This window comes from Tigriopus californicus, chromosome 9 (assembly GCF_007210705.1).
Source record: "Tigriopus californicus strain San Diego chromosome 9, Tcal_SD_v2.1, whole genome shotgun sequence".
NCBI lineage: Eukaryota > Metazoa > Arthropoda > Copepoda > Harpacticoida > Harpacticidae > Tigriopus > Tigriopus californicus.
In genome coordinates this window covers 12,037,335-12,057,332 of record NC_081448.1, presented here as the reverse complement: position 1 = coordinate 12,057,332, position 19,998 = coordinate 12,037,335, and the positions used below count along the sequence as shown (strand labels likewise).

The 19,998-nt window shown below is 42.1% G+C and overlaps 1 protein-coding gene across 1 annotated transcript; it reads left to right on the top strand.

Moving 5' to 3' along the window:
* The first annotated feature begins 8,725 nt into the window (after positions 1-8,725).
* LOC131887377 (neo-calmodulin-like) lies at positions 8,726-16,918 on the top strand. Its single transcript, XM_059235967.1, has 2 exons — positions 8,726-9,633; positions 15,460-16,918. Exons 1-2 carry the CDS (start codon positions 9,475-9,477, stop codon positions 15,961-15,963), a joined length of 663 nt encoding a protein of 220 aa, XP_059091950.1. The 5' UTR covers positions 8,726-9,474; the 3' UTR covers positions 15,964-16,918.
* Positions 16,919-19,998: the final 3,080 nt, after the last annotated feature.

Here is a 19,998-nt window from a genome sequence, read left to right as displayed (position 1 = left end):
GTAGTGATGTGAGGGTGAGAGCAGACAGTACTACAAACCAGGGACTCTAAAGAGAGGAAACGACACGGCTTTCCTCTGATCGCCAATTTAGGCCATAACGTTGAATCAAGACAGTAACTCTAGTATCAATAAACAAGATTATCCATACTTCACAGACATTTAAGTGTTTTCAATTAATTAATGATCTCCTTGATATACAACTCCATATACCAAATATTTCTGAATAAATTTTGAAAGTCAGAAGAATAAATGAAATACCCATGGACATCAAATCAATCAAAACCAATCAAATTTTCTTTCAAATCAGTGAAACATTGCGTAAAACTGGCTCAAAAACAAGCACAGATAGAAAACAAACAAGAATTATTTTACTATATGAATTTAAAGGACACTATGTAGCTCAGACCTACAGTTTGTCTCCTTTTGGACAGAGGGTCATGCCCAGAGTGAGAACCATAGTTTCATAACAAGTTCACCAAATTACTTGCAACTTGGTCCATATGATTCTGAAACAATTTTCTACAAATAATATTATTAGCAAAAAAGTATTGCCTGATTGTGTTTAGAGCAGATTCTTGTTCATCATGAAAACCTAATTTGCACTTTTCAGTTGTTGTTCTTCAAGACATGTTCAAAGTCATTTTAAGGATATTTACATGCCTGGTTTGAAGCACATGCCATCAATGGTTACGAAAACGATATTAGTCATATTTATTGTTCAGTTCTTATGCCAATAACTGACATACAAAAATTTAAGCAGGCAAAATTTAGGCCTTACTTGGCAGGAAAGGTTTGGTGGTCACAGAAAAATGGCGTTTCCTTGCCTTAGTGTCCTTGTAGAGACACAGTTAGGTAAAGGTAAGTATTGAAATTCTTGGTTATTGCATAGAAAAGGATGGGCCAGATTGAAGAGATCTTTTGTCAGCTCCCGTCGTTGATGGCATTTGGCCGGGAGCCGAACAAAGGTGCGTGACCGCCAATATTCCGAAGAGATGTCGGGCCAAGGACAATAAAGTGTTAGCAAGTCCTTAACCGGGAAGGATAACTCCTGTCCGCGGTCCTGACATCACCTCCTGAAAGGTCAGGTTCCCAACGCTGTTGGACACTTCCAGCCCGATGGTGAGGGGCTCGGTTTCACATAGAAAATGCGTTCATGCATTGTTGGCATATTGGGGCGCGCAGAGGTATCGTTTGAGAAATTTGGTGAATGTGGCATCGGCGGATTTGAGGGCGGATTGGACGGAGTTTCGGAGCCACAGGTGAAGGCCGTAGAGAAAAATTGGAGTGATTAAGGTCCGGAAGAGTTGAAGAACTATTGGAAGAGGAATATTCTTGATGGGAAGTCTGTTGCAAATGTATCCAATCCTGGCCCTGGCTTTGACTATTGATGATTTGAGATGTTTGGTGAAGGAGAGTCGAGTTGAGAATGTGAAACCGAACTAATTAGAATTACTGACGATTTCAATCGGACAATTGTAAATATGCAAAGGCTTGCTGGGGTACCGTATTGGTGGAGCAACCACTTTCCAATTTGTGAATCCTGGTTTGATCCCAGGGAAGCCGAGTTCAAGCCTTAGCGGTATTTAATTACAGCATAAGGTGCTGCTTAACAGCTTAAATGGGTGAACTTGCAGTCATTCCCGAGGGTGTGGTAATAATTAATGTTGGCTGTGTTGACGAAGCGGCAATATCCCTCAATTGGAACATCCTTCATTCAGATAGCAGGCCGAGCGAGAGCGCTGCCATCTGACTTCGTAACAATCAAACCAAATGGAAAGAGGTGGAAGGCAGACGACCTTTGTGGTAAAACCATGGCCTTCATCTTGATGGTATTGACTTGAAGGCCGTTCTCTTGGCAATAACCGTGGAGTGCATTGATGGCATTTTGCAACTCCACGGCTGAATCAGCCAAGTTAGCCAGGTCGGCTTGATGCTGGAGATATTGTACCAAAAAATGGTCTATGGTGGGGCTTTGGTGTCTGATGGCTTCAGGCAGGTCGGATATATAAAGATTGAAAAGAATTGGCGATAGTGGATCCCCCTGCGGAAGGCCAATGGAAGTGAAGTAGCAGGGGGATAGGTCCTTACCAGAACGAATGGAGCATTTAAGTCCCACATAGACGTTGGAGAGGAGGACACAGATTGAACGCGGAACTTCCCACAGTTGGAGTTTGAGGAATAACCGCGTTCTGTCCACCTTGTGGGATGCTTTGGAGAAATCAACAAAGCATCCATACACTCTCCTCTTACTGCTGGTGTTTGAGTGCACAATTTCATAGAGGAGAGTAGCTCCCGTGGTGGTGGAGCGGCTTCTCCAGAAACCTAATTGGAACTCTGGAAGGTCCCAGGACTCGAACTCAAGTCCTAGGAAAATAATCACCAATGTTGCGGCTTATTGCACGCACGTCCACCTCTCTTATCACATTTAATTGGAGATTTTGTGTATTTATTCTTAATGCTGCCTTTGAGCCCTTCATTTTTCAGCTGATACGGCATCAGCCACGCTTTTGACCCTCGAGATTACCACAATGACATATGTCCCCCAAGCTGCTCGGGGCAAATGGTCATTGGACTATGGTAAACGTTATTCTCCACTGATTAGTTAGCGGTGCAGCTTTTTTAAATTTACCCTAACCTAATCAAACCTAATCTAACCCAACCCAACCTAACACGACATTAATAACCTTTGAAACCTTTAGCTAAACGTTTTAACATTTTGCCACAAATTTAAAAATGAGCCTCGCCAACTAATCGGTGGAGAATAACGTTTATCCTGGAATATTCCCATAGCAAACCATAGAAGAAGAATCGAAGAAGAGTAAATATCGAGTTTGTTGTTGTTTTGTACTGCAGCTCAATCGGTAACCAGTGGACAGTGTAACTCCAGCCGATAGAAAAATTACATACCACACCCTTACAGTTTTTGAGCTGTCACCCATCAGCCTTGAAAAAAGTCTGGCCCGCCTGCCTTGCTTTTTCCTTTATGAACAAACTATGCTTGAAATGAGAGCAATTGAAAATGGTATAACAATGATACTATACTCGGTTTCTTTTTCATGGTTCTGTTTTCACGTCGTTTTGCCTTAAAGCTCGCCCTTGAAATTCGGACTAATTTCAAGCCATAGTCTAAGGCTTACTTCAAGTTAATCTTCAAACTACGACGTATATTAGAAACTTTTAAGTATTATAGTTTCCTCAAATATACTCAACACATTTTTTATCTAATATTAGGAATAACTTTGAAACCCTTGTTATGATGACTCTCCAGGGCCGATCACGTAAATTTACACCATTTTCAACCGCCCATAGATCCATAGCAGGAACCCAAATTATATATTTTTTTGCTCCATTCATTACACAGGTCAAATACAAAGGTCCACTCAATGCGTCCATGCTCCTCTTCCAATATCTTCCCGATCCTGCTCGCGAACATCTTTAAGGGAAAAATCATGTGCGCAGGATTGATATTGCTTCTGTGTTTCGCAATAAGGGCATGTGCTGTAGCTCAATAAAACTAGTCAGAAACCGGCTCACAACCATCTAACGTGGCACAGTTGGTTTGAGCCGACCTACGTGGCCAAAAGACGGGGAGACGCCCACCGGATGGAAAAATCGCCCACCAGATGGAAGGATTGCCCACCGGATGGAATACCCGCCCCCCGGACAAATACCCACCCCCTGGATGAGTACTTGTCAACGGACAAATACCCGCCTACTGGACCAATGCCCGCCTCCTAAAGCCAATGCCTGGACAATGGCCTCAGCCTGGAATGAAGATTATTCTAGTCACATAATATATAGATTCTGGTTTTATAAATTACTGTAATTCTAGTCATTCTAGTCCCCCGTAAGGGAGATGTTATGTCCTCCTGACTCGTGCTCGCTCCCATTTACACTCTCCATAGTCCATCCAATTCCACAAATATATATCCTGTGCTTTAGCTCATTAAAACTGGTCAGAAACCGGCTCACGTTTCCGAAACCGGCTCATCTAACAACAAGGTATGGGACGGGTGTGATTGGTGCAAACTGGACCAATGGCGGTCTCTTTTGCCACTTCTGGATCTTTCTCTTGACGTTGTCATCCACTTTCCACTTGTTGTGCACGGTATAAACCATTTTCTTGTGGAGCTTCAGAAACTTGATCATGTGAGGGGTTGGATGTAACCCCCAAGCTAGATCAAAGATCACATTGAGACATCAACTAGCCTCCACTTAAAGGTATTTGGAGATGTCTACATGCTCATAATGTCGATCTGTTGGAAGTTGAAGATGGTGTAAATTTACCTGATCGACCCTGTACTTTGGCCATTGGGATATGGTTGTAGTCCATTTTTGATGAGAGAGAATGTTAAAATGAAATAAAATGCCTTGTTTATCGTCGCCAGGTGTTTTTTGAGACAATTTTTTATGATTACTGTATGCTTCCTGAGCACATTGGTTCGGTCGTAAATGGAGAAACGTTTTGGATAAAAAAAAATAAACTAAAACCTATATACGTTGACCAAAACCAAAAGACGTAGATTGTCCTTGAATGGCATCAATTCAGTCTAGAGAGCAAAAAGAGAACTTGTGGCGGTAACCAATGACATATTGTTTTAGAATGTTCTTATATGTAACCTCAATCTCCTTCACTAGATGGCGTGAACTACGATGATGAGAAGTGGGAGTTTGAGGTACACAGGCTGGTTTTGTAGAGGGTCAGGACTGGCCATCGAAACTGGAGAAATACAAGGTTCTTTGAGTTTTTATAATACAATTGGTTATTTCTACATCTTGTTCGCTACAAGCTTACAGTTGAGCTACGTCTAACGTCATGGGTTTGATATAACCCAAAACCATTTTGTAAACCAAAGCACCCTCAGCAACAAAAACAGTCCTCTCAAGAAAGACAATTATTTATCATGGCGATATATGAATTGAAAACGTGTCCAAATGTGGAACTTTGTAAAAAGTGATAATTATAAACTCAATGGATAGTCTAGTATGTACAGTTGGGTGCCTAATTGTTGTAACAGATAAAAATACAGCAAAGAAACTAACAGGGGCTAAAAACGACCTTTTGCCAATTTTAACAATTCTGTTTGCATTATTGCAACCTGTTTTTAACTATTTACATTATTTTCGCACATTTTCACAACTCTTTGAAACTTTTTTTCGTGTTTTTCAACGTTTTTTGCATTTTGCACAAGTTAAAAAACAATTCTTTTTCGAGGTCTGATAATCAGTGACAAAAGTAGACACTTTCTTTCAACCTGACCCAAAAGTCCCATTTTCTTACTTTTGGAATTAAAAGCTGAATTTCATCCTTAAACTATGTTCATCAATATCCTTAAGGAAACCTAAGGAAAAAAATTCCAAGGTTAGCAAAAAAAGAAAGCAAAGAAACGCCATTTAAAACGATCTTAAAATTGCTTCCATATACCTTACCAAGGACTCCTTGACCTTACATTAAAAGAATAAAGATGAATATATGATTCAACTTCAACAAACAAATTCTTCGCGACGAATAAAGAAGAAGACTTTTATCTATTTAGATTCCTGTATCTGCCGACTGCTTAAGCACGATTTTGAACTTCGCAAAGTTACAAAAAGTATTAATGCTTAAAAATTGCACTTTCTTGTTTCAAATAAGTACTTGATATGCTTGCCTTTGCATTGCACTCTGCGTACAGAGTATTGACATGATTTCAAAAAGAAACCGAGGAGACGGAACGTCGATCCCAAATACGAAATTGGCCTTTTCCGACAAGAGTTCTAAAATTTCCGGCATCTTTCTCTGGAACATGGCCAGTTGTCCTTCGATTTTGGACCGTATCGGTCTCACTTTTGGAAGGCAATTTCGTTTCGAATTCGTCGTCCTTGTTCAAATTGCCTCAAAGGTGTCGTGACCAGTAGGACTTGGCAAGGGACTTCATGTCTGACCGAGACCGTTGGAATTTGGAATGCACAGATTGTCGGTGCCTTTCTCTCCAAGTGAGAAAGCAAGTCCGAGCCTCGTTTGAAGGAGGGAAAAAGGCCAAACGTAGGAAAAGAGGCTAGGCCAATGAATGCACTTGAATAAGGTCCTGTTAATGATGTCCCAAAATTCCATTTGAGAGCCCATTTAAGGTCCCAGCTCTTACTACGTAGACTCCGACGTTAGCCAGAGAGGCATTGAGCAAGAGCAATCTCACACAAAACCTGGCTCGTTGGCCTTCTTCTGTCTTTGGGATGGGTTTGAGGCAGCAAATCTTGAAAGGAAGTGAGAAAAATATGAGCCGAAGTCATAACCATAAATCCCGATCTGGTTACATTGGATGGACCACCAAATCCCCTCAAGGATCAACATTGGGTTGGGGGAAATATTGCCACACTTTTGCCACACTTTGTGGCTAGGTTCTTCTCTTTTCCTTTCTTTTACAGTAGTGTGATGGTGGTTGTTATTGTCCGTGACACTCACAGTGGATGCAAGAACTGCCATTGGCAGGCATCGCATAATCTACCCACCCAGTCACTGAATGATATGGGAACTTATCTTGGCAGCTAGATATTTCCATTACGCTCATGATTCAACGTCGACACTTTTACAGCAACATCTACTGTAGCCTCTGTATTTGACACGGCATTCATTGAAGAAGGAATATTTTTAAGGAAGCTCAGTGGACTTTTCACACCATTCCAGATCAAAGAGCCTCGGGCGATTGGATTGGCAGTCCAACTTCACGAAAGTTGGTAACTTCTGGCAATGAGTCTTGGGAGCTTCTTCTTTCCTTTATGCATCTGAGGAGCGAAGAGCCAGGAATTCGCAGTTGTTCTCTTTAAAAGGACCCTAAGGCCTCATTCTTTTCCGAAATGAAAAAGAAGACAGCTAAAATTCCCTCCAGGCCGTTCCATCTTGTGCAAACTTGAGCTGGGCAAACACAAACGGCACCCGAGAATTGTCAAGGCGATCATCTTGTCGCTCAATGATGCTCGTCAGTCCAGTGTAGCTCGCTCTTTGGATCCTTGCCAATCCTTTTTCAAATAAGGTAATTTGAAAAGAAGGAAAAACTTGAAAAGTTTTTGAACCTTGGCTCTAATTAATTTCCAGTCCTACTAGCTAAGGGATTCTGGGTTTCTGACAGGGCGAAATAGATTGGAGTCTTATAGCACATTTCCTCTAACTTGCTCTTGCCACTGTTCTGGGTGTCTGTAGAAGTTTGGTCCGTGTTCTCATAGATGGTAAAAAGCGATCCTCCCAAAGGGTTCCATGAACAAGTGCTAGTTGAGAGGACCCGAAGTTTGACCATTCCTTGTTGGTTGCGTTCCATTCTCTGTCGGAACGCAAACTGAGGAGGATCCAAGATCCAAGCAAGGTGGCAACAACAACACCCACAAAGAATGGCGGGTGAGTGAGTGAGTGCGTGAGTGAGTGAGAGCATGTGGTCAGTCGTTCTTTCTTGTCCTTGTCCTCCCTAGCTGTTCTCGAATTCCAATCTCTTGCAATGAAAACATATGGGAGCAAGAAAGGACGACGGGAAGAAAGGCTCTTTTCCATTGGATTGGACATGCAAGACACAGGAATCTTTAATTAGCTTTCTTGACCTAATTATGTTAGCGAGAAGGGCCTCGAAGGAAAGTACCTTGGCACAGAGATTTGTTGGTCAGTCCAAAGCAAAAACACACCGACCAGCTTTCCGGTTCTTGAAGGATGGTCCGACACGAACTGGATGGTAAGTAAAGTAAAGAAGGGATCTTTCTTCTATGGAAGTGTTGAATCAACCCTCGGATCCGATGCCCACAAATCGAACCCTTCAATTCATCTTGCTCCCCACTTTTCATGCCTAGCTCCTCGATCCAAATCTCAGTCTTGATCATTTCGAGCTTCCTCTTTTTTTGCCCTTTCCTCCGTCTTCTTCATCTTCTCCTTCGGTTCTTTTTGTGATTCCAAGCGTCCTTCATCGAGGAGGATACGCCTCGTGATTCCCTTTTTCCATCCTCAAAATTCTAGGTGAGAGAGCGGATGAGGAAGATTTTCTCTCCTTGAGGGGCCAGGCTAGCCTCGAGAGCCTTTTGAGGAGCATTGCTTTGATGGTGAGACTCACCGGTGCTGTGGGCCATCTCACCCTTTTACGAGTATTGGTCTAAAAATCGTGGTCATTTCCCAATTGTTCAGGACAGGTGTTTTGCCTCTGGACGAACTGAAAAAGTCCATCACCCTGTATTTAATTATTCGTTCCAAAAAGAGACCTCATATAGACCTCAAATAGTTTGACGTTGATTGAAACCTGGAGCTTTCAATGACGAGGATTTGGCATCCTTGAAACATTTAGTTGGTCTTGCAGAGGGAGTGGGTATGTCAGAGCCTCGCAATGTAAAGTTCTTATGTAGTACTGTAGTAGTATGTAGGGAGAGGGAGAGGGGAAGAAGAATGAAGGACGAACGGACGGACGGACGGTGATCTTGGTAGTTTGCCGGTGAGTTTGTGCTCGTCGTGGCAGTAGAGGTAAGAGCACGAGTGGGTCTGCCGTGTGTGTACCTAGCCAGTGCCACAACCCACATCCCACGGTTCCACCTCGACCTCCTCACTCGTTTGTTCGTTCGGTTGTTCATCCCTCGTTCTCTCTCCATTCCCTTCCGTTCCGTTCTCTCTTCTCCTCCTCTTCTTCTTCTTTTCGTCTCCGCTGGTTGGCCTTTGGTTGAAGGCCAAGGAAAAAAGAGGAAGGAGAAGAAGTAGGCGATGAACATGAAGGCTTTCGAGAGAAGAGGACTCGGAAAAAGGCGATTTCTTTCCTTTTTCCCTCGTAAACGCTAGTTCCTCCCCATTTGAGGATCACTTGCACTCACCGATCCATCTGGTTCCAAAACAAACGCTCTCTGGAACAACAGCCATCCGAGAAGAATCGGGTTTTCGGTCGGAGTGTCGTGTCTCAGTGGAGCGTAAGGAAATCTTAGTGTTCCAATAACATCTTATTTGTTACTTCGGAAAACTCAAGTTTCACTTCATCAACGTCCGCGCGTTCATCCAAACCCGAGCGTGGTTCCACTCACTCACTTCCCGCCCCAAGTTCGGATTTCCACTCCAAGGATATTGAGTTGAGCGCGCTTGAACTCATCCCCGTTGCCTCCTTTGTTAACTTCATTCAAGACCAAACTTCCAACCCACCAACCCACCAACCAACTAGCCCAAAAGAGAAGATTTCGAAGCAGCAAAACCAGAGCAGAGCGAGTTGACTGGCCCAGAGTGATGCATAATGAAATCTAAATTGCCACCTCTTAGAAGCTGATTGAGCAGAGTGCGACGAGGAGACGAACAAGTTCCAACACTGCTCCACTATCAAGGCTTTCAATTCACTTCTGGCCCTGACTTCATCCCGCATTTACGGATTACTGAAATCCCAGACCCTACGATAAAACTCTAATTCCCCTTTCAAACATATCTCTCTCTCCTCTATATACGTATGTAATTGTCTTTCTCTTGTGCTTGAACCCTCAACCATTATAATTGTGAGCATGACCTCCAACTGGGAAGATAAAGACGACCTCCTGTTTGAAAAAGCGGCCACCACCCAACCCAACAAACAAAAGCTCTCCAAGAATGAATTGGAACGAGTCACTGAGGTCTTCAAAATGTACGAAACGGGTGAAGGAGAAGCCACCATCTATCCAAGGGTAAGTTCCATATTCTGAAATGTCCTTCAGGGCCTCCAACAGCTCTTTAAAACGAGATAGAACAAGTAGCTGTCACGTCTGGATTCGTACTCAAGAACAGCTTCGCTTTCAATTTTCCCGGCAGTTGTTGGAGTGGGACCTTTAAAACTTTCGATGGTATTTCCTTAGAAATCTTGGAAGGTAGACGCAGCGATTGAAAGCTCAGCAGTATGATCCTAGGCCATTATTGACGGCATCATCAGTGTCATCAGTGAGTTGGGCCTCAATCACCCTGATGTTTGGTAAACACAGAGGGGAACAACGGGCAATTTGGAGAGTGATCATTCTATTTACCAAAAAGAACATGGAACCAGTATTGCAATGGATGAGAATTGAATGAGAAAAGGAACCACCATTCCTTGTGTGTTCCTCATTGGTCCTTATAAAATTAATTACTCTTTGTTAGGCCGACAATTTATGGCCTTTCGGAACAGGGATATGTATGTTGGTGGGGATCCCCAGTCATGTTGGAGGAACTCGGTTCCTGGACTACCAGGCGAAGGAAAGAAACCCAAGTCGAAGGTTTTTGGAGGGATCTATATGAAATATAATGATGGAAAACCACATTTTGGGAGTGAACCAATAACCGTCGAGGGATTTTGGTGCCCATGTTTCTCGTGTTTGTTTGTTTGACGACGACGATGATGATGGTGATGGTGATGATGATTGGTCTACGTCAGCAGTTGGGATCATTACAGATTCAGCATCTGAATGATATCTCTATGATTGATCTCTTGGAGACTCACAAAGGAAACTTTCCACGCTCTAGGGCGAGTTGGGACCGTCAAGAAGTTCATCTATCTTGTAAATCGGGGATTTCCAATGTTTCTTCCTCGCTTCTGGCAACCTCTTTTTCCAAATGGGATTTAGCCGAAAGCCGCAATTGGAAAATAGCTCCAACAACCATGGTTCCCTATCGTTCCTGTCAGATTCAGAGCCTCCCTTTTCGGTTTTGGAAGCGGCCCATTTTCCCCTTTGCGGTGGTAGTAGTAGTGTTGGTCGTGAAAGCGGTATTCGTGGCACCAGGATGGTCTTGGTCTTGGTCTTGGCGAGAAAGAAAGTGAACCATTTTGGTTTGGTGAGATGGAATGTTTCCCTCTCATCCGTTATCGCGACTCGTGTTTACTCGCCACCATTAATGTACGATCCTTGTATGTATGTAGCTCGTTCCAAGTATAGAAGCCAGTCCGTCACGCTACCAAGCATACCCACAATGATCGCTTAAAGAATGATGATGACCGATATCATCATCATCATCATCATCATTATCATCATCATCATCATGGTAATGAGAATCGTGACGATTATGTGGCAGAAAAAAAGCACATTACGCTTCGTCTTTTTTTCTTATACCTTGAAGGTGCGCTCTAAACTTGAACCAACTATGGAATTGACCACAACAAGTTGAATAAAGCTGTGTCGTGAGGAGTCTCCATCTTATTCATTAGAGTGGACTGCAAGCTTCCAAAGAGTCCCTGTCCCCGTTTTGGTTCGCATGTTGCAGAGGGTTGTAGAAATCAAAAGTTAGAGAGTGAGTGAGTGAGCGGAGAAGCATGAGCCTTGTTCAAACTTGCCTCGCATGCTTGTCACTTCTAATGAACAAATTAGAGTCCTGGAGACTGGTACACATTGTGAGCTTTTAGAAAATTGCCCTCCAATCGGAAGCCAAGAAGTTTCAAACTCACTCACCCAGGATCGCACACGTACAGTACAGTAGTAGGTCAGATTGTGGCGGCAATCAAGCTCTCGACGACGTCCGGAATAGTTGCAGAAAGTCAGATTTTTTTTCTCGCCCTTTATCCCTAATGGGACTTTAACCTGGATCAATGGCTCTGATATGGGCTTCGTTCCCTCTTTGTTGGTTTTCAATCTTCTCCGAATCAACATGGTCATATATTATCTCCAAGGAGGTTCTTGTCTCTCGGGTATTCCCACTGGCCAGCAAAGCCTAGGGATCTTCTCCTCCTCTTCCTCGTCCTCGTCCTTCTTCTTTTTGGTCTCCTCTTGACAGTCCACTCCTCTCCGAACAAGACCTTGTTCCATTTTTGGAAGGCAATTTTGAGGATGGCACTGAGGATGCTCGTTTGGCATGCTGAAATACCAATAAAGGGAGGAAGGACCTTAGTTCAACTTAGACGACTTGAACTGAATTGAACTCATCTCCTCTTTCCCTCGGTGTTGGGTATTTACATACCATGTTGGTACAACACTGTTTTGGGTGCCACTACAATAGCAACTTTGAAGGGAATAAAGCAATTGATACCAAGGGAGTCATTTCGGTGGGTCTGGTGTTGAATTACCCACGCACCACCTCTACCTTTTCCCATCTGACTTCACGTGGGTAGGCCAATGCTCCGGTGCTCACATTCTCTGTGCTAACCCAAATTGCCTTTGAAACCTGTTCCAAGTGAAAGACAGGGCCTGGCTCGGCTCAGGAGGGTTCGGGGTTAGCTGGGGGGATAGTGAGAGGCAAAAAAAGAACTTGAGTAAGGTGGCTTGAGCTTTTATGAGCTTGGCTTCTGCAAACCACACTGTCAAAACTGACAAGAAGGATGCTCCCAATCCTCATAATCTCATTTTGGAATCGAATTGAAAACAAACCTCACCTTTGTCTTGAGTAAATTTGGCGGATTTAACCTATGTTTTAAACCAATCAAATTGCGTGAGATGGAATTGGAAATTAGCCGAGATCATCGCTTCACAGTGATATGAGGAAACAAAAGATCCGTCTGAAGTGGTATAGGAACCGGTTATGTCCCCACCTCGAAGACCATGTAGTCGTTATACTTCATACGTAACCGTGAAGCCGAGTGGAACAAGAGACGTCCTGAAGAGCGGAACTCAAAACCTGCTCAGAATAAGGGATGATAAATGATTTGTTGAAGCGAAAAAGGAGAAAGGGGAAAAAGAAGAGGGACCAACCAACCAACCAACCAAGGTTAGCCAAGAGAGCCCACACTCCCCACTCCATCTATACCTTCTCGGAGGAAAGTTCTCTGAAACTTTGCTTTCGCCTTCTCTATGTTGTATCCAGCATCTTTGGCTACAATGTAAATGCTCAAGACTTGAAGCCAAATTCGTTGGAGACGAATGGCGCCCAGAATACAGTGAGGGCACGTATGTGGGTACGGTGAGCGGTAAATAAGAGTTTGAGAAAGTGCTGTAACGAATAGTACGATCTCATCGATCCAATCCAACCACCCTACTTGTCTAGCTCAGTCAGCTACCAGGAAGCTATGTTGAATGGAATTGAAATTCCCCCATGATTGAAGCAACAAAAATTTGCCCAAAGATACGTACCCCATGAAGTGTAAATGTCTAAACAGACTAATTTGAGAATGGGGAAAGAGACAATGTATGCAGTCGTTTTCTTTGATCCATAAAAGGGTTAGTGGCTAACATGAGCCCATTGTGATAGTGTGCCAGAGCTCAGAGCTTAGTTCTCTAGCGAGTGGATCTTGCCATCGGGTAAAAGGAACGCTTCTCGCCCATGATGTACCAACTTCCCGAGCTAAACAAACTTTTGAGACACATATTGCCAGGCAAGCTTTTTTGGAGAGAGGCCTGCGCCCTAATACAATTCCTTTGTACTACTTTCGTATATGTACGTACATGGAGTGAGTATATTGTAGAGAGTGGTGGGTTCCTGCTTGGGTTCCTTGGTCCTTGGTTGGTTTGGTTGATTCGTGTGGCGTTAAGTAGGTTGGGCGTTCTCGGTCCATATAGTGCATGAACCACCTAGAGACGTACAGGACGACGACGACCACTACCACAATTTATGGAGAAGATATATGGATAACGATGTGCCGTCGTTCACAGTTTTTGGCCCACCCACCGTCTTGATAAATGTTCTTCTTTTTGTGGAGCCAAAACATCTACGTATATGGTACAGTAGACAGTGGGACTAGCTCCTCGACTGCCAAGATACCTTCAGTGCCACTCGAGCTTCTCTAGTGGGGAACATAGAACAGTAAACAGTTTAAGATGTTTCCATTCGTCTGCAAGGCCCTCAGGCACTTATTCACACAAAAGGAGAACGAGAACCTGGAGGATGCTAGTCCACTGTATGTACAATATACTACAGTAGATACGTGGCGGGGACCGGAATAGCTACTCATTTAACGCCCGTTCCTTTCTTTGCGTCAAGTTTTTTTTAAAATGAGCCTTTACGTAGGAAAGGCGAGATGGTCATTCATGCTGTCGAAATTGAAGAGACGAGCCCGAGTTTGCCTAAACTTCTTTTCAAACAAGAGGGAATGAAAAGGCAAACGCGTTCAAGATGTCAACTATGTCAAAAAATTCGAACATAGCTTAACTTCGCGAAAAGAGACCGACTTTCATTGAATAAGCAGTTTTCTTCTGTGTTAACGGGTTTTTCATGTAATGTTTAGATTTGAAAGATTTCAAAGCCAAAATTTGACCCGTGAAAATCTACTTTCTTCTCACTAGGGTCAACACACAAACTTGTTTTCTAGCCAATCGTCAACAGAGAGCCATGAAATAAAATTTACAACAGTGGCCTTTGGTTTTTTAGCGTTGTTTAGAGCTGAGAGTATTTCTATTTACTATGATATACTAGTATGCTCTATCATATTAATAGACAAACTCGCCAAAGGTGTCTTGAACACGTCGACTAATTTCAAGCTTCATCTTTTGAATGAACTTCATGGAAGAAAGTAACAGACATCGAATAAATAGTTATTGGTTACTCAAAAATGGGGAAACAGTAGAGGATGAATGTGTTTCCAATTGGCCGTCCGCTTTCCATCCAATGTCGATTTTGCTTTGGTTGCCAACAATTTTCCAATGCCTTTCCTGATTGGACTTGGAAACCAACCTTGGGCTCACTCAATTCCAGAGATTCCCTTTTTCCGTTCAATCCAATTTCTCCCCCTCCAATAATACCCAAATTCAATGCCTGTGATATTTTTGCATGCCAAGAGCCTATGTGAGCATCTTTAGAAAACCTCGTAGGGCCAATTAAGGTCATTTTACCTGATATCAGATATGACCACCGCTGCCATTTGCTTTATTACCATCGTGAATACGGAGCCTAGCCAAGCACAGAAAGTATTGAAGATGGGTAGTCAAGAGGCAGCAAGACAGCTAGTGTGTGGGCAGAAGCTCTGGTCTTTCTTTCTGTTCTTCACATCCTCCTCATTCTCTTTGTTTCTCTCTCATTCTCTCACTCAGCCGCTCACTCACTCACTCACTTTACGCTACTATCCTCGATCCTGGACCCCGGTAGTGCCACTCGAAAGGAATATCTAATCTAGAGCTAATGGCATCTCACCCAGAGACTCCTAAGGAAACATAATGGCCTCCTATCACCATACCAAAGCAATCTTCCTCTCTGCATGTGCACAAGATATCCTCCATGTCTCTCTTGGGCACATACTAAGCTGTAGGGGTATTACCGCATGCACGTAGTACACACTTACAAAATTGCTGGTAGATCCTTGAGTGTCAGAGCGGAAGGAGGGCTCCACCCAAACTTGGCATGAAGGACTGACTACCTGAATACGTCCTCTTCGCATGAAAGCCCACCCGGGTTCCACCCAGGATTCTGCATATGGACCAGCTCCATACATAAAGCGGTCTGTCTCCTCTGAGGAGCTTTTGGGGAGGGAAATTAGATCAAGGAGCTCAGGGCGTGATAACATTTTATTTCCGACAAGCTGCATGCCATTCATGTGGATCCACGCCGTTCTTGCCCTAGTAGATTGGGACGAGTTCGCCATTGGCAGTCTACATAGTTCATTTATATCTGCTCTTCTTCTTTTCCAGGATCTGGCCATTGCCATGAAGAAACTAGGCCTGAATCCAACCGAGACCGAAATCCAGGATCTGATTAACGCGGTGGAGGTGAATGGGCTCGTTTATTACCAAGACTTCTGTCGCATCATCGTTCGAAAGTTCAGGGAAGATGACGAGGAGAATTTCCACCAGGAGCTCTTCAGAACTCTCGTGGGTCCTAAAGAATACCCTTCGGGGACCCAAGCGCCCATCTACGATGTGAACAAAGAGCTCCTGAGCTTCACCCAATTCAAGGCCATCATGACCAATCTCCCCGAGATGGTCAACGACAACGATGTGGCCCGAATGTTCATGGTGGCCGATAAGGATAGTAGTGGGAAGATTTCGTATCAGGAATTCAGGCGAATGTGCGTGGTTCCGCGGGTGGAATCCATTCCAGATGAGATGCCGGATATTGATGCCAATGGCGATATCATCGTTCGCCATCACTCTCCCAAGGTGGACACGGTGGTGTCTGTGGTCGGTTCCAAATGAGATAGATGAATAGATGTATAGATGTCTCCAAGAATAGTGCCCAAGGGTGGATGGCCAGTCTTTCCTTAGCGTCCATAATATCCTGTATTCGTTGTACTGTGTTCACAAACACACACTCACCACAGCATCACAGCATCACAGCATACCCCGTTTTTACTTTTTCTAGATGTGAAAGCCGGTTTTTGTAGAGCATGACCCGAAAGAAGCAGATTTGTAGGTTGCCGAGACCAAAGTTCGTTTGCAAAAGGCATATCAAGGTAAACCATTTGATTCTTATTTTGGCATTCCCAACCACCTCATTCAAACCAAACTCTAGTCAAGAACAACAACAACAAAACCTGTGCCTATTAGTACTAGATACTAAGATTTCCAGTATTCCAATTCTACCAACGTAGACCCCCGAAGACCCTTATCAAAAGAGTGCTGATAAAACCTCTTTCTCTTCCCATAATACTCGAAATTGATCTGCGATGTTAGCATTATCAGTACCATGGATAGAACAAACACACATTTACCTACTTTTTCGATTGATTCACCGTTTATGATTGTGATCTTTGTCGTGGCAATAAGTTGGTCCCTACATTCATGTAAGGGTAGTATTTCGCTCGAGTCTTGCCATAGGGTTAATCTAGATCAACCTTTTTCTAGACTAGAGACCTCCAACATCTCGCTTCCAAATTATCATAGAAACCATTGTCAACCCCTAGACATAATTTCACGAAAACATCCAGGGCATACCTGTAGATTTATTCTGTGTATGACGATGCAAGTTATCCATTAAGCACCGCCGTTGATTCCAAATTTGTTTTTGCTATCATTGTTACATCCTTACAAGTATGCTTAGCCAAGTGTTCCATGTTAGCCCAACCAGAGTTTAATACATCCCACTTGGTCTATTTGTTGTTGGGTCATATGATTATCGATCCTTGATTCGAAATAAAACCTTCAAAGGACACTCCATACTATACCACACTGCGCCTTCGTGTTCTTGCCACACTCGTTGATGAAATAGAGAGCCTACAAATTGGTCGTAAATTGTTACGGATCAGACTGACTTGAGGTCAAATGAACTTGGTCTTCTCGTGACCAATATCGGAGTGCTTCTCGGAGTGAGATTGGAAGTTGGAAATGGAAAGTCTGCGATGACTGTAAGCTTTGTGCTCTATTGCACTTCAGTGGTTATGAAAGGGGGCTTTGGGAGTAATTCAACCTGGAAATGGTTCTTTTTCAAATTTTAATCTCAATCATCCCCAGGTTAAAATTTAACTCTTGAGAATTGCTTGATATCACCTTTTTAAAAAGGTATTTCACCTTTTTGAAATGCCTTATGGTAAGTTGCGATCTAAAAAGTGTGGACAGTGTACTTAAAAGAGTCAAGGTTGTCATTATTACGATTAGAATCATTGTCAATAAATTGATATCAACCATCTGTTATCCTTATTCGTCTTAAACAATACCTTATGCGGAGGTACACTTCTAAAAGGCTGGCCTCACTTTTTCCTTCTTGATGTCAGGAAGATCCTCTTCTCAAAAGTCGTGAAGGACAAAAATCTGGGCGAAAGGGATTTGGAGTCAGCACACGAGAAATCAAACGACAATTGGATGACCGGAAAACAAGCCAAAGGCCTCGTGTTAGCCGTCAAGGCACTCGAGTCCATGTGAGTCAGCAGCTACACTAAGATCCCGGATACTGAAGCCAAAAAAATGGTCAATGATGAGGAGTGAAAAATTTAAAAATAGTGAACTATTACAATACGTGTGCTCTTAAGTGTATTTTCTATAAACATAAATCCATATTCATATCAATAATTGCTGCTCACTCCTGTTGGCGTACCTCTGGATACAGGTGTATTTACCGGCTGGATGGGCATGGTGGTGCTCTTTTACTCATTTCAAATAGGTCCTTAAATGAGCACTTCTTTCAACAGCCTCAGGCTCGCCCAGCGGTGCCTGAAAGGTGTAGATTAACTCATTAACTTGTACATTTTATCTTTATATCTTTTGATTTTGACAATGATTTTGATAGTTCACAAACCATAACAATGTTATAATTATTATCATGACTAAAAGTCCAATATATTCCATTTTACTTAAATAATAATAGTTTCAGTAAAATGCCATCCAACTCTTTTAAACCCTCATTTTTACCACTAACTTTCCTTGTTTCAACATCTTTTTGTTTACTTAGTGAAAAAACTTCTAGATTTTCTTACGATTTATTATTATTCCTAACAAAATCTTTTAGTTTATTCTCTAATCCGTCAGACATAATCCGATATTTTTCAGCTTCTTGAGTTTTATCCAACATTTCTTGATAAACAATTTCAGCAAATTCAATTAATTCATTTTGTGTCTTTCGTTTCATTTTTCTTATTTTTTATCTTAAGAATAATATTTTAGCATCTTTTTCATTGTCTTTGTTAGTTAGTTCTAATTCTATTTCTTTGATTTCACGGTAAATGGTAACATTACAAAGATTTAATTTCTTTGCAATTTCAGACANATCTTTGTTAGTTAGTTCTAATTCTATTTCTTTGATTTCACGGTAAATGGTAACATTACAAAGATTTAATTTCTTTGCAATTTCAGACATTTTGACACCATTATTAAGTTCATTTGTAATGAAGTCTTGCCTTTTTTGATGCATGATTTCACGATTTCTGGCTAGCATTTTTATTTAATTGAGAAAAATTGTTATAAAATGTAAAACAATTCAAATAACCTGTATCTAATATCTCAGGCTATGCAGCAAAATAAGTCCTAAAACTGAAAGTGCTGCCTGTCTATGTCAGGCGAGCGCAGCGAGCCATGCAAACCAGCTTGCGCCTGCTTAAATATCATTAAAAGTTCACATAACCAAGTTTAAAATGAACTTAGTACCATACTTTACATTTACAAATATTATTTATGCTATTTTCCGGCATCAGTTGCACAGGCGGCTCAGTGCTTGTTGAAAAAGCGCAGCGAGCGATGTGACAATGGAGGTTTTATAATTGAAAATAGTGATGGTATTCAAAATTGTTTTTGCCATGGAACTGGATTCTATGGAACTCACTGCAAAATTACCGGTCCTTCATCTTATCCTGTTGAATGCATTCAAGTTTAACACCGCTCAGCACGCTGCGCTAAAATTTATTACACAATTGTAATAAATTTAACAGTTTAAAATTTTATTTACCTCTTTTGTCTTTTTGCAAGCATAACACCACCCACAAATCCTGCTTCAGCTCGATCTTTCAAAGCACTAGTTGAATTTTTCACAATACTAAATGCTTCATCTTGAAGTTTTTTATCAAAAACATGACGATAGTTGGTATCTTTGAAGATTGAATAAGCCATATCATGGAATTGAGCTGCTTTATCTAATTCATTTACTGGAACATCTCCATTCAGTAATCTTTCTTTAACTTTTGTACCAGGTCCATTAAATTTATGACCTGGTATATGTACTTCTGGTAAAATTATTGAGTTTAATAAATCATTTACTACCCCTTGACCTATCTTTTTATTGGACTGTTCTGTACTTCCTGAAACAAATTGTGATTGTTTGCTCTAGTATACTGTACACATTTCTTTTAAAATGTATTGTTTTCCTTCACCTCCTTTCGGACGATTTTGCTCATATAGTTGGACATTTATTTCAGGAAGTACACAACAGACCAGTAAAAAGATAGGTCAAGGGGTAGAAGAAGTTTTCTTTCTACACCTTAGGCAGTACATAGATCTATTTGGAAGGCTCGACATATTTTTTAAATAACAGCTTAGCATTTAAGTTATTGTTTTCCTATGAGCCGAGCACCGCGAGGCGGTGCAGCTCGCTGCGCTCGTTTGCTGCACCGATTCCAAAAGTTTCTTATAACATATATCATACGGGGTATGTCTTGATTCCTACATTGAATGTAAAAGCAAGCATACAATCCACAAAGGCTACTTTTTGCATTTTGATGTTGTCTTACATTATATCAATCTGCTCGTTTTTCCAAACATATAGGAGGTGGTAATCCAAAAGAGTCATAGTATTCATTGTTATAAACA